General features: G+C 34.7%; 1 protein-coding gene across 1 annotated transcript; it reads right to left on the bottom strand.

The window, feature by feature from the left end:
* Nucleotides 1-2,403: 2,403 nt before the first annotated feature.
* LOC118009000 (olfactory receptor 10C1) lies at nucleotides 2,404-3,366 on the bottom strand. Its single transcript, XM_035002893.1, has one exon. It carries the CDS (start codon nucleotides 3,364-3,366, stop codon nucleotides 2,404-2,406), a length of 963 nt encoding a protein of 320 aa, XP_034858784.1.
* Between the last annotated feature and the right edge of the window lie 12,336 nt (nucleotides 3,367-15,702).

Below are 15,702 nucleotides of genomic sequence, written 5' to 3'. Positions count from 1 at the left end.
CCTGCATATCCAAAACAACAGTAGTGGTAGGATACAAAAGGGGCCTGAAACTATTGTTCAGCCCACTAAAAAGATGGATTTTCTTCTTATTTTTAAGATAATTAGGATATTTAAACCTAAATGCAAAAGAAGGGGTGTCACATTACCCTGTATAAAATATTTTAAAATATTTATAATGGTGGATGCTCTGATGAGCAAATACTTAAATAATAGCTTATTGTATGTTTTGTTTTTCACTCATGGCACTAAATGGATACAAATAGAAAAAGAAATAGTAAAAGTGACTAATTATATTCAGTTTAAGTAATGAATCGTGGGAAATTTTTGTTGGATAATTTTGGAAAATAGTCACACTTAAACACAACTATGTAAATATGTTCTTGGGACGTGTATCTATAGTCTTTCATCTGTTGATTAATTTAAAATGTTAAATTTATATTTGTGAAGGCTATTCTGAAGAAGAGACCAATTTTAGAGTTCTAAAAAAACTAAATCAATTGTTGAAGTGGATGTTAACCTATGATAAGAAGGGATTGATGTGACAAGAGTTATATTTTTCTCTTGTCTGTGTGATATATAGCTCTAGTACTGGTCTTCGAGAAGCTACCATTCTCCAAACAGAGTCAGAAAATGAAAGAAAAACAATTATTGAAATATTCTTATTTTATATTCATACCAATTCATACATATATTTTACCTCTTTTAACTATCACAAGTATCTCAAATACTTCTGTAGAATAAACTTGTAACTTTCACTGACAGTGTCACCTCTTACATCCCTTCAACTTTGCCATTTTAAGATCCAATGCCAGACACATTCCAGATGCCACAAATCTAGATCACTGTTTCTCAGGGCATTTCCAGTAGTCTGCTAGAGTTAAGAGTGAAGTAATAGTGTCAGAGTGATCACTCCTTAGGATCAACCCTCAATCAATGATTTATGATAATAAGTGTATATGTATACAGACCTATGTAGCAATACATTTTAGGATTGTGTTTTACATTATTTTCCCCATAAGAATAAATTTTAGTGGCCTTTTATGGTGCCTGACATATTAACAGACAATTTAGTGGCTTTCTTCCCTTCCTGTGTCATTTTCCCACTTCTGAGTCCCTTCCAAATAAATTACTTGCACTGGTATTAAGATTTGACTCTGGGGTAACAACGTTAAGATAAAAATCAAAAGTTAACCCTAATTTCTACAAAATATCACTGAACATTTAAATTTTTTGGTCGCCTCACTCTCCAAAGTTGCCAAAAGAAACCAGTATTTGTTTAAAAGTTATTTAGTTTAATCTGTTATGGAAGTCTTGTTCTTCATTATTTGGGGATCAAAAATATAATAGTTTTACATCTAAAACTAATGATGTAATGTATGGTGATTAACATAACAATAAAAAATTAAAAAATATATCATAGTTAATTACCTAGAAAAAATGGGCGGTCTTTAAAGGAAATTCTATTCAAACCCATACATTTAAAAAAGGTTTACAATGGGAGTAACAAGAGTGAATGTCACATAAGGAGAAATTTCTCTAAAACTTCATTCATATGAAAAACCAAACACTAAGTGAATAAGAGCAAAGGAAGAATCTAGTTTTGGATAAAGAATCAGGATCCCATCAGATTTACAAGTTAGACACTTTAAACACTTGGGTAGTTTAAATACTTAGAGTTGTGTTATAGTGTATATCTCTCACCAGTATTTATTAACAGTTGATTATTTAAGATGCATGATTATTAAGTATAGAGAGCTAAGTGATTAAGGAAGCATACGCCACTTAAGAACTTAAATTCTAATTGCATGTATTTGACACCAAAAGTGTACTGATTACTTCCTATTCATGTTTAACTTTTTCCCACAAGAATATTTCATGTTCCTCAGTAAAATGGTGTAAGGGATACGAACCTTAATCTTAGTACCAACGGAGAAGGAAAAAATGAATAGTGTCCAGGACACAAGAAATGCTTGGTAATTTATTGATTGAATGAAAGATAAATAATTTAAAGATCCTACAGCATAGTTGTCTTTTGCTTAAACGCTTTGAAAAATGTACAATATTGGGGCACCTGGGTGGCTCAGTCATTAAGCATCTGCCTTCGGCTCAGGTCATGATCCCAGGGTCCTGGGATCGAGCCCCGCATCGGGCTCCCTGCTCAGTGGGGAGGCCTGCTTCTCCCTCTCACACTCCCCCTGCTTGTATTCTTTCTCTCGCTGTGTCTTTCTGTCAAATAAATAAATAAAATCTTAAAAAAAGAAAAGAAAAAGAAAAATGTACAATTTTTTGTACATTTCCCAGTTGGATGCAACAAATACTTTAAGGACAATGTATATTGGTAGAAGGATCATAAAACGTCAGGTAACTTTTCTATTTGTGTAAGTTTCATCTACTATGGCCAGTTTAGGCCATTTGTCTAAGAGGAGTCCTCTGTGTTACCCTTTGAAAGGCTTCCTTTACTTCCTTGTTCTGCAAGGTATAGATAACAGGATTCAGAGCAGGTATGACCACTGTGTACATGAGTGCAGTTGCTTTGTCTGTTTCTGGAATGTGTGCAGTCTTTGGTTGAAGATAAGTGAACAAGGCAGTGCCATAGAACAGAGAAACAACCAGGATATGAGATGAACAGGTGGAGAAAGCTTTGCGTCTGCCAGTTGCTGAGGGGATTCTCACGATGGTTACAAGAATTCGCAGGTAGGAGCACAGGATGAGCAAATAGGGAGTCATAATGAAGAGCACGGAGACAGCGAGCATCACAGTCTCAATGTGGGAGGTATCAACACAAGCCAGTTTCCCTACAAGCATGACGTCACAAAAAAAGTGATGAATCTTTCCTGTTCCACAGAAGGGCAGACTGAAGATAAAGGTGATCTGGGTTGACTCCACCACCACCCCAGTTGTCCAAGATGCTGCAGCCAATTTCAAACACACGCAAGGACCCATCAGGAGAGTATAATGCAGTGGGTAACAAATAGCTACAAAGAGGTCATAAGCCATGGCTGCTGGCAGGCAGCATTCTGTCAGTCCCAAGATGGCAAATATGTACATCTGAGCTGCACAGCCACCCACACTTAGGGTGTTGGTCGCCACCAGCAGGTCCACTAGCATCCGAGGCACCACACTGGTAATGTAGCAGATCTCCAGAAAAGAGAGGTTAACCAGGAAGAAATACATGGGAGTGTGCAGGGAAGGGATGACCCAGATCAGGGAGATGATGATGAGGTTTCCTCCCACAGTAAACAAGTAAATGACTAAGAACACAACAAAGAGCACAGGCTGTAACTCTGCTAGAGAGGAAAAAGCTACAAATGTGAATGTGGTACAGACGGACTGATTTCCACTCACTGTTGGCGCAGAGCCAGACATCTGTGGCGACAACAGAGAGGACAGATGATACTGAAGGAATCCAGTCACTTAGCATGGTTGTCTATCAAACCTTAGAGAAGGAGCTTTCCTAGGATCTGTGGTCTTACATGAGAACCTAGTGATTTGGGTTCCTTTTGTTAAATCTTTCTAAATAAACGCCCAGTTAAAAGGGATGCAGTATTTCTTCCTGATTTTGAGTTCTAGATCTTATGGTATTTTCACAGAAATTTAAAGAAAACAAAGGCTTTAAGTTACAGAATCTTTTTTGTTTTGTTTTGTTTTTATCTTACTGATATTCTAACCTTATACACGGGGTTTTAGGTAAGTATTATAAAAAGGTATTCTAATTGTAAAGAAGTTACATAAAACTGAAGTGCAAGGAGTAAAATATAATCATGCTATATTCAGGTTCTAAATTCCATGCTTTTCTTAAAGCCACAGTTAAGGATTTGGAAGGGAGTATATTTCCAGCCATTTATCTATTTAATTTCATACGTATTTTTACTCATTTAGATTTGAAAAGAATAAGCCAATGATTAGGCAGCTAAAATCCATGGAAACCAAAACTAATGGAATCTCCTCTCCACAACTTCAGGATAATTTTACAGGAAATTATGAATAGGAGAACATACCTATTCACAAGGTGAATTTTCTTTTCCTTGTTGGGCTTCTAGACCTTCTACAATTCCAAATTGGTCATGGAATAGGCAGTATTTTTATTCTGACTAAAGACTATAGGGATTGCATTTACTGCGCAGGTTAATTAGATTTCTCTCAAGAGGGATTTCTTCAGAAATACAACAATGCACATTCGATGTAAATTTGATTTTCATTTTTTTAAAGATTTTATTTATTTTTTTTTCTTTTAAAAAATTTTTTATTGTTATGTTAATCCCCATACAGTACATCAAAAGATTTTATTTATTTATTTGAGAGAAAGAGAGAGAGAGAGCAAGCTGGGGGAGAGGCAGAGGGAGAGAGAAGCAGGCTCCCTGCTGAGCGTGGAGCCCAATGCGGGGCTTCATCCGGGACCCCGAGATCGAGACCTGAGTCAAAGGCAGACACTTATCCGACTGAGACACCCATGTGCCCCTGGTTTTCATTTTTTGAACACATTTTCCAGAGATTACATCACTTATGTCTCAATGTGTAAAAAAAGAAGTTTCTAGTGGATTTCCATCATGCAATTGAAATAATTATTGGATTTATGAATATTGACTGTAGTAATCTTTAACTCCTCAAATGGACAGTGACTGTCCAGATCTCTGTGATATAGACACAGTGCAGGGCTCCAAAGAAGGCTCTATAAACACCACAGATGGTTTTCGCTTTGTTTATTATTGGTGTTGAAATTAACAACATAAATAAATAGGCCTGATCAAGGAATTCCAAAAGTTTAATGCAACTAAGTAAAACAATTTGTCAAAACTGTGAAAAATGTGTTTTTTGCAATGTACTCAGGAAGTGTAAAAACTCTTTCATTCTCAAGGATCCTCATTCTTCAAACCTAACACATTTTCTTCTTATTTTGTTTTTCCAGTTTTATGGAGATATAATTGACAAACAAAATTGCATATATTTAAGTATACGATATGACAATTACATATGAATATACATTATGAAATACTTACCACAATTAGGATAATGAAAACATACATTACCACACATTGTTATCATTTTGTGTGTGATGAGAATGCTTAGGATATGCTGTTAGCAAAGTTCAAGTATACAATACAGTATTATTAACTATAGTCATCATGCTATACATTAGACCCCCAGAACTTATTCATCTTATAACTGAAAGCTTGTACCCTTTGACCAACATTTCTTCATTTCTCCCATTCATTCTACTCTCTGTTCCTATGAGTTCAATTTTTTTAGAGTCCACATAACTGAGATCATATAGTATTTGTCCTTCCATTTCTGGCTTATTTCACTTAGCATAATGCCCTCCATGTCCATCCATCTTGTCATAAATGTCAGGATTTCCTTCTTTTTTATGGCTGAATAATATCCCTCTTTGACATTGGTCTTAGCAATAATTTTTTGGATATGACACTGAAAGCACAGGCAAGAAAAGCAAAAATAAACAAGTCGGACTACATGAGATAAAAAAGTTTCTGCACAGCAAAGCAAAGACAGCTAAGAGCATGAACCAGACTGAGTTATTTATGAGTAAATAGAAATTAAGAAATGAAAGAAACCAATGGGAGCAACATGTTGCGGAAGTTTGGTCATGAAAACTAGGAGAAAGACAGGGTGATACCTGGAGAAGAACAGAGGGCAGGATAAGATTATTTATTATTGTTATTCATTGTGTTTTTAAGATGAAAAATCATGAGCCTCTTTAATATGTGGTGTAAAGGAACCATCTGAAATAAAACTCTTCCTCCCTCATTTGGGAAATAAAGTGGTATAAACTTTATTTTAATTTTTGAATTAAAGTATTAACTTAGAAAACTATGAACATCTCAGGGTAGAACAATTACAAACAAACATTTATCATAGTGAGATCGGTGCTTCTAGTACTTACAATGTTTGATTTGAGATAAAGATTAACTCACCCCTGGCAACAGTATTAAGATAAAACAACATGCCGAGGAATAAAACTGGACCACTTTCTTACACCACACATGAAAATAAATTCAAAATGGATGAAAGACCTAAATGTGAAACAGGAAACCATCAAAATCTCAGAGGAGAACACAGGCAACAACCTCTTTGACATTAGCTGTAGCAACTTTTTTTTTTTTAAGATTTTATTTATTCATCTGAGAAAGAGAGAGAGAACAAGCAGGGGGGAGGAGCAGAGGGAGAGGAGCAGGGAGCCTGATGTGGGGCTCGATCCCAGGACCCTGAGATCATGAGCCGAAATCAGATGCTTAATCCACTGATCCACCCAGGTGTTTCCAGCTGTAGCAACTTTTTACTAGACACATCTCCTGAGGCAAAGGAAACAAAAGCAAAAGGCAAAACAAACAAACAAACAAACAAAAAACTATTGGAACTTCACCAAAATAAAAAGTTTCTGCACAGCAAAGGAAACAATCAAAAAACTAAAAAGCAACCTTCTGAATGGGAGGAGATATTTGCAAATGACATATCTGATAAAGGTTTTGTATCCAAAATCTATAAGGAACTTATCAAACTTGACACCCAAAAAATAAATAATCCAGTTATAATAATCTTTTAATAATAATGTCAATGATGATGATAAATGGCCAATAATAGTAGCTAATATTTTGTGTTTACCATTTGCAAGATACGTGTTTGACAATTTATATATATTACCTCATTTAATTTTTTTTTTTTTAAGATTTTATTTATTTGACAAAGAGAGACACAGCGAGAGAGGGAACACAAGCTGGGGGAGTGGGAGAGGGAGAAGCAGGCTTCCTGCTGAGCAGATAGCCCGATGCGGGGCTTGATCCCAGGACCCTGGGATCATGACCTGAGCTGAAGGCAGACGCTTAACGACTGAGCCACCCAGGCACCCCAACCTCATTTAATTTTTATGACCATTCTCTGAATTAGTGTCGGTATCCTCATTACAGACAGCAGGAAACTTAAAAACAGACTTCTTAAATAATTTCCCAAGGTATTATAGGTACAAAGGTGTGGAGTTGGGCTTTGAGGTCAGGCTGTCCATATATATATATATATATATACATATATATATAATATTTTTCCTTTCTTTTATTTTTTTAAAATTTTTTAGTTTCTTCTAACTTCAAACCTTTATTTTTTTATTATTATTTTTAAATTATTATTTTTTATTATTATTTTATTATTACGTTATGCTAATCACCATACATTACATCATTAGTTTTTGATGTAGTGTTCCATGATTCATTGTTTGCGTATAACACCCAGTGCTCCATTCAATATGTGCCCTCTTAAATACCCATCACCAGGCTAACCCATCCCCCCACACCCCTCCCCTCTAGAACCCAGTTTGTTTCTCAGAGTCCATAGTATATCATGGTTCATCTCCCCCTCCGATTCCCCCCCTTCATTTTTCCCTTCCTGCTATCTTCTTCATTTCTTCTTCTTCTTCTTTTTTTTTTTTTTTAACATATAATGTATTATTTGTTTCAGAGGTACAGGTCTGTGATTCAACAGTCTTATACAATTCACAGCGCTCACCATAGCACATACCCTCCCCAATGTCTATCACCCAGCCACCCCATCACTCCCACCCCCCACCACTCCAGCAACCCTCAGTTTGTTTCCTGAGATTAAAAATTCCTCATATCAGTGAGGTCATATGATACATGTCTTTCTCTGATTGACTTATTTCGCTCAGCATGATACACTCCAGTTCCATTCACGTCATTGCAAATGGCAAGATTTCATTCCTTTTGATGGCCTCTGCTCTCTCTTCTGTATAAATTGTGGTGAAATAGATGGTAGAAATTGTGTAAATAAACATTGTGAGGTTGGGAGAAAAGGAAATGAAAGACCTATGAAAGAGTGTCTCCACTCATTCTGGTTATTCCCTTCATCTTCAAAGAACTATTTGACTATAATAAAAAAACACTAAAAATCAAATGGTGCTGAGAATGTGAAAAATTGGGATTCTCATAAATTTATAACCATTGCAGAATGGTTTGATAGTTCCTTATAAGTTTAAACATACTATGACCCTTTCACCCAGAAATTCCACTCTTAGATGTTTACCCAAGAAGAAAGAAAATAAATATAAAATATACAATATGCAAAAAGAAATGTGCATGAATGTTTATAAAAAGCCATCATACTCTAACTTAGAAACAAGCCCAATGCTCATTAACAAGCGAATAAACAGATTTTGGTTTACTCATATAATACCACTAAAGATAGAATGAACAACTGACTCACTCACCCTCATGATGAACATTTAGTTGAGTGAAAGCATGCAGACTCAAAATCCCATTCACTATGTGATCCAATTTACTGGAACTTTTAGAGTACCAAACAAAAATCTATGATGATAGAAATCAGAAACTGGTTGCCTTAGGGGGAGGGAAATTGACTATAAAAGCCATGAGGAAACTCTGGAAGAATTTAGTATTTTCTTTTGTGTGTGTGTGTGTGTGTACTTATATAAGATTATCAAAAAATAACTGAACTGAAAATCTGAGTTGTGTACATTATATTCTTTGTTAATTATCTATATCTATCAGACACAGATACATTTATAGGCATACCTTGGAGATATTGCGGGGCTTGGTTCCAGGCCACCATAAGAAAGTGAATGTTGCAATAACATAAGTCAAATAAATTTTGGTTTGACAGTGCCTATAAAAGTTATGTTTATACTATATTGTAGTCTATTAAGTGTGCAAAAACATTATGCCTAGAAAAATAATGTATGTACCTTAATTAAAAAATACTTTATTGCTAAAATATACTAACCATCATCCAAGCTTTCAGCAAGTAGTAATCACTGATCACAGATCACCATAATGTAATAATAATGAAAAAAGTTTGAAATATTTTGAGAATTACCAAAATGTGACACAGAGACATAAAGGAGCAAATGCTGTTGGAAAAATGACACTGACAGACTCGCTCAATGCAGGGTTGCCACAAACCTTCAATTTGTAAAAAAAAAAAAAAAAAAAATGCAGGGGCACCTGGGTGGTGTAGTTGGTTAAGTGCCTTACTCTTGATTTTGGTTCAGGTCATGATCTCAGGTTTGTGGGACTGAGCCCCGCATCAGGCTCCACACTGGGTGTGAAGCCTGCTTAAGATTATCTCTCTCCCTCTCCCCACTCCCCACTCACTCTCTCTCAAAAAAATAAATAAATAAATAAAAATAATGCAGTATCTGCAAAGTGCAATAAAGCAAAGCAAAATGATCAAGGTATGCCCATATATCCATATCTCCATGGAGAGACATATAATGAAAAGCCAAAGTGTCTAGAATTATACATATACTATTTTCTGCAAATAATATCAATTTTTCCTTCACTCTAACCTTTTTATCTTTTGGTGTTTTTTAACTTAACCTTACTGCATCACACAGAAAAATATTCCAAGATTTCATGTCAAGTCTTTTGATTCCCTTAGCTTTTTTTTTTAAGTAGATACACTTTATTAAATTAAATTAAGAAAGCTGCCTTTTGTAGTAACCACCCTCCAAAATAGCCCCCAATAATCCCCATCTCCTGCTGTTCAGGTCCTTGTGTAGTTCCTTCCTACATTGCAGAAACAACGGGCAATGGGTGATCTACAAGTTTTGCAAAAAAGGGATGGATAGGGGCGCCTGGGTGGCTCAGTCAGTTAAGCGTCTGCCTTCGGCTCAGGTCATGATCTCAGGGTCCTGGGATTGAGCCCCGCATCGGGCTCCCTGCTGGGCGGGAAGCCTGCTTCTCCCTCTCCCCCCTGCTTGTGTTCCCTCTCTTGCTGTCTCTCTCTCTGTCAAATAAATAAATAAAATCTTTTAAAAAAAAAAAAAGGGATGGATATGTTTATTAGTTTGAATGTGGCGATTATTTCACAACCTATATGTATATCAAATCATCAAATTGTATGCCTTAAAAATATACAATTCTTAATTGTCAAATATACATCAATAATAAAAGCTCTTGTTAAAAAAATACAAAGATTAAATTAAAAAGAAGATATTGGGTCTTGCATCTTGCTCTTTAGAATCACTGTTCTTGGAGAGGCCAGCTGATATGTCATGAGAACTCAGAGCAGCCCTATGGAAAGATTTACACGGCAAGTTGCCAACAGTCGCAACCAACTAAATAGCAATGCATGTTAGCCATCGAGAAGCCGATCAGCTATCCCAACCCAGTCTCAGATGGCTGCAGTCTTAGCCGAAATCTTTTTTTCCAGCTTTACTAAGATATAACTGACATATAACATTGTGCAAGTTTAAGGTGTACAATGTGATGATTTGATACCCGTATAGTTTGTGAAATGATTACTACAGGAGAGTTAGTTAACACCTCCATCGCCACACATAATTGCCTTCTTTGTGTGCATGTGATGAGAACATTTAAGATTTACTTTCTCAGCAACTTTCGAGTATATAATACAATATTGTTGACTATAGTCACCATTAGCTCTCCAGAACCTATTCCACCTCATAACTGGAAGTTTATACCCTTTTACCAACATCTTCCCTCCCCACCCCACCCTCCCTCTGCCCCTGGCAACCACCATTCTACTCGATTTCCATGAGCTTAGCTTTTTTAGATCCCACGTACAAGTGGGAGCATATCTTGAGTGCAACCTAATTAATGGCTTTGCGCCAAAACTTCCCAGATAAACTGAATTCCGAAACCACGGAAATTGTGAGGTAATCAATGTTTATTACTGTTCTAAGTATTGAGGTACTTTGCGACACAGCGATAGATAATAGCAATAGATGATTATAATCAGTAGATTGTTTGCTGAGAGTTTTTATAAAGAATGACTGAAATACAATCAAACTCTTTGTGTGCACTTAATGAAAAGATATCATGATTTCCTACGTTTAATCTCTTAAAATGGTAAATTACATTGACTGGTTTTCTAATGTCAAATTGGATCATTTTATGTTATCATTTTTATGCATTACTGAATTATTTTTCCCAATAGCTAATTTTGGATCTTTACGTTGATGTTTAAGAATAAAATTTGTAATATTCCTTCCTAGTACAGAATTTATTGGAATTAGGTCTCAAAAGTGATTCAGCTTGATAAAATAATTTTGTAATACTAACATCTCTTCCATTATTTACACACAAAGACAGTTTGTGAAAAATTTGATTACGTGTGTGTATTTGTTTTTAATTGTTTGGTAGAAATTTCTGGTGAAGACATCTGGTTCTATATTTTGGGGGGATTTCTTTTGACTACTGATTCATTCTTTAAAAAATTGTCTAATTCAATTATCTTTTTCTTCTTGAGTCAGCCTTAGAAAGTTTTATTTTTTTCCTCAGGGTTTTAAAATTTTATTCATCATATTGTTATCTTCATTTGATGCTTATTCTTTTTTTATTGGAATACCTGAAGGGAGATACCTTTTATTTACTTTTTATTTTTGTTATTTATTATTCATTATCTTTTTTAGAATATTATTCACTTTATTTTCTGAGTATATCTTGGTAGAGTATTGCCAAATTTTAATTCTTTTCAAAGAATCACTGTTGGCTCCACTAATACTCTCTTCTATACATGTATTTTGTTTCATTAATCTCTGATGTTTTCTTTGTTATTTCCTCCCATTTTCATTGGGTTTAATTTGCCATTTTTTTTAAATTCTAGGGATGAATAGTTAAGTCATTATTTTTTGATGTTATTAAAAATTATGAATTGCACTTTAATTAGAAATTTTATGAATTCCATATTATTTTTTGACAAATCAGTATGGCAGGAAGAATAATGGTTCCCCAAAGATGTCCATGCCCTAATCCCCAAAACCTGTGAATATGCTACCTTATATGGAAAAAAGGCATTTTGTAGGTGTAAAAATGCTAAAGACTTTAAGATGGGAGATTATTCTGAGCAATCTGAGTTGGCTCAATCTAATCACATGAATCCTTAGAAATGATTCTTGGAATGCGACTCTTGATCTCAGGTTCATGAGTTCAAACCCCACATTGGGAGGAGTTTACTTAAAAAAAAAATGTGTGTCAACTATCCTCAAATTAAAAAAAGTAAAAGAAAAGGATCTATCCCTCAGTATAAAGCACACAAATAGTATTTTACACACCTTTAATGTTTACGTAACTTTCACATTTACACACTATATTCGGATGAGTTTAATTTGTGTTCATCATCCTCTAAGAGCTTGATATCCTCTGGATTGACTCACACGTTAAAATCTGAAACTGAAATCTATGGACCAAAACCTAGACAAATGTAAGGTCATATTTTATCTTTATTCAAGAGCTACTAGACACCCTCTTTTACTGACATGTGTTCATTCTTTACTCTTTCAAAATGAAATTTCATCCAGTGAGAATTGCTATGTAATCTTTTTGAAATGGGATCTGTGTCTATTTTAATATTCAAACCTGCTACTTAGCACAGTGCCTGTCACTTCATAGATGAACCAAAAAAAATCTATCAGAAAAGAATCTTTGATTTGTTTTCAGGCAAATCCAAAAATACAACTGGAAAATTTTTGGCTAAGATAGTTATGATGAACTACCCACAAGATGGCAGTAATATATAGTCAGGGACTGCATTACACGTGACATTAGGAATTGGTAAGGAGCTAGACTACTGTAGAGTGGCATTTGGACAATTATACAGTGAGCTTACACTGTATTTTATCTGAATTTTGTATGTGTATGCGGGTTGAGAAAGTGATACTCATTTAGGAACAGATAATTTAGAAAAAACTCCATTGAAGTTCACCATATGTTTGGACAAGCTGATTTTTACAGTTTTTCTTGTTGAGATCTTATAAAACTTTCATTTAATTTTTTTTAAAAAACAAGCGGCACCTGGGTGGCTCAGTGAGTTAATCGACTGACTCTTGATTTCAGCTCAGCTCATGATGTCAGGGTCATGAGATTGAGCTTCATGTCAGGCTCTGCACTCAGCATGGAGCCTCCTTGAGATTCTCTCTCTCTCTCTCTCTCTCCCTCTGCCCGTACCCCCACTCTCCCTCTCTCCCTCTGTCTCAAATAAATAAATAAATAATTTAATGAATAAATAAATAATATTTAAAAAAATAAAACAAAAGCCTGATGTATGAATCTAGTAATGCACCATTTTCCACTGATTTTCTTGCCCAGTTTATAACTATATCCTTTATATGATGCATAGTTATTTATTTGGTACAAGTATGAAGTAAGATATATCAAACACAAGACAAATATATGATTTCACTCATATGTGGAATTTAAGAAACAAAACAGAGGAACATAGGGGAAGGGAAGGAAAAGTAAAATAAGACAAAATCAGAGAGGGAGACAAATCATAAGAGACTTAAGAGATTTTTTTTTTTTAAAGATTATTTATTTATTTGACAGAGAGAGCACAGCAAAGGGAGAGGGAGAAGCAGGCTCCTCGCTGAACAGGGAGCCCGACACAGGGCTTGATCCCAGGACCCTGGCATCATGACCTGAGTCGAAGGCAGACGCTTAATGACTGAGCCACCAGCTGCCCCTAAAATCTTTTTAAAAATGCCCTTGCAACAACCCAACAGGTAGATCCTATTATACATTTATTTTTCATAAAAGATGAATTAGGATTAGAAAATTTAAGTATCTTGACAGGGCAAAGAGTTATTGAGAGGTAGCCACGAGAATTCAAATTCAGATCCTTCTGCATTTGAAATTCAATATGTTAACTTCTTAAAAATCTCTAGGACATTTTCAGCCTGATAAAGCACCACTTATACATGGGAACTTTGTCTTTAAGGCCATAAATGCCTTAAATCAACTAAGAAGACAAAATGAAATTGAGTCAAATGTAATTTTGGAAAATTTCATATTTTCACCCTCATAAAGATATATTGGCTTTGAATATGCAACTTATATGTAATAGTATCTGTTGCTCTAAGTCTTCATTAGCCAATGTTTTTCTTAATTGTATAGATTTTTCTTTAAGCAACAACTACCTTTTATCATTCTTGGTCAAAATCCCAGAAAAATTTAAAATCATCACAAATTTGCAATTTGTGATGACTATTTTAATTTAATTGTGATTTCCTGAGGTTTGTATCCATTGAGCATAATGGGAGTTTGGGGTAAGAAATATCAGTACCTTTTAATCTTTCTCCTTCAATGGCCTTTTAATTGTTTAAGCTTAACTCACATATTCCAAATTAAAGTTACTAAGTTCAGTGACCATCTGGTAGGACTGTTGTAATGGTTTTCTTTTCTTTTTTTTTTTAATAGATCTATTTATTTATTTGAGAGAGAGAGAAAGTGCAGCCAGAGGTGTGGAGGGAGAGTGAGAAAATCTCAAGCAGACTGCCCACTGAGCATGGAGGTCAACATGGGGCTCAATCCCATGACTCTGAAATCATGACCTGAGCCAAAATCAAGAGTTAGATGCTTGACCGACTGAGCCACTCAGGCGTCCCTGGTTTTCTTCTATGTCAATGTGACTCATGAGTAGATTGTGAGCTTGTAAAATTAGTTTAGTAGTGCATGTATATGTGTTTAATATGCTAGCATAATAAAATCAAGGATAGAATAACATAGCAATTTATGAGAAGAGTTTATGGAAACACCTGATACACAGTAAACACTACCTGACTGATAGTATTATTGTTAGAATAACAGAAAATATAGATTGGATCCCATATATGAAAGGGTATGCTTTAGTTATGCATATATTATATTTTGAGTGAAACGTAAAATTCAATTCTTCCTGTAAGATGCAAGCAAAAATGTTCATAAGGCATTCACTTATTGCATATCATATGTAATTTAAAATCCATGGCTTCTTCAGGGAATTTATAATACAACTATTATGTTTCATATAGTTTTATTAAATTTGACGTAAGTCACAGAGTCACAAAGTCTTTGAAGATTGTGAGCTTGTAAAATTTTTTTTAAGCTTGTCATCCTCAATTTACAAATTGATTTTTTCTTTAGAGTTCCAAAAGCTAATTAATAGGGTCATTATTCTATCTGAAGAGGTGATTAAAAGGACTCATTTGATGAGTTGTTCACCCCCCAAAATGCTAAAATTTTCATCACTAACAACAATTCCAGTCTTCTTTGGACAAATATTTTCATCACTTTTTTTATGGTGATATCATTCACTTTTTTAGTTGTAGTGAAAAAAACATTTTGTAAGGAGTTTTTCTTAAGTTTACAGTCCCATAGATCTCTTCCATATATACCCCCATATTGTTATTTAGAAGCATTTCTGGAAATATTTCTTCCAAATATCCATAAGTTTGAGTGTTGGAGGATGTCTTCAAAGGCCAAACCTGGTACTCCTAAAATAAGAATTGGTTAGATCAGTTACTTTACATGTTATCCAATCCTGTCACATGTATGAGAGCTGAGATAAGAAGAGCAATTAACATGTTGATATTTCAACGTAGCTTAAAAAGTCTATCTTTGCTTTATTTCAATGGTGGTCAGGTCAAATTAGTGAATCCAATCCAATGTATAGCATTGCTTTATATTTATATTTAAAAGGCAGGAAATAACACTTCCCCAAGAGAGTTTTAATTTTAGTTAGGAGACAAAACTTAAGAGCAATTAATAAAAATACAGTTATATAATGAGGAAATAAAGCAAAATTCTCAATTGCCAAAATCAATGCAACAAAATGCACATACATGCACATTTATAAACTCTCACTATAAAATAATATCGATAGTGAGTGCTGTGGATTTTCAAATAGTAGAGTGAATAAAATGTACTGAAAATGCTGATTCAT

The sequence above is a fragment of the Mirounga leonina genome, unplaced genomic scaffold (genome assembly GCF_011800145.1).
Source record: "Mirounga leonina isolate KUSES-001 unplaced genomic scaffold, KU_Mleo_1.0 Mir_126, whole genome shotgun sequence".
Lineage (NCBI taxonomy): Eukaryota > Metazoa > Chordata > Mammalia > Carnivora > Phocidae > Mirounga > Mirounga leonina.
Note: the sequence above shows the minus strand (reverse complement) of the source record. Positions and strands in the feature narration are given on the sequence as shown.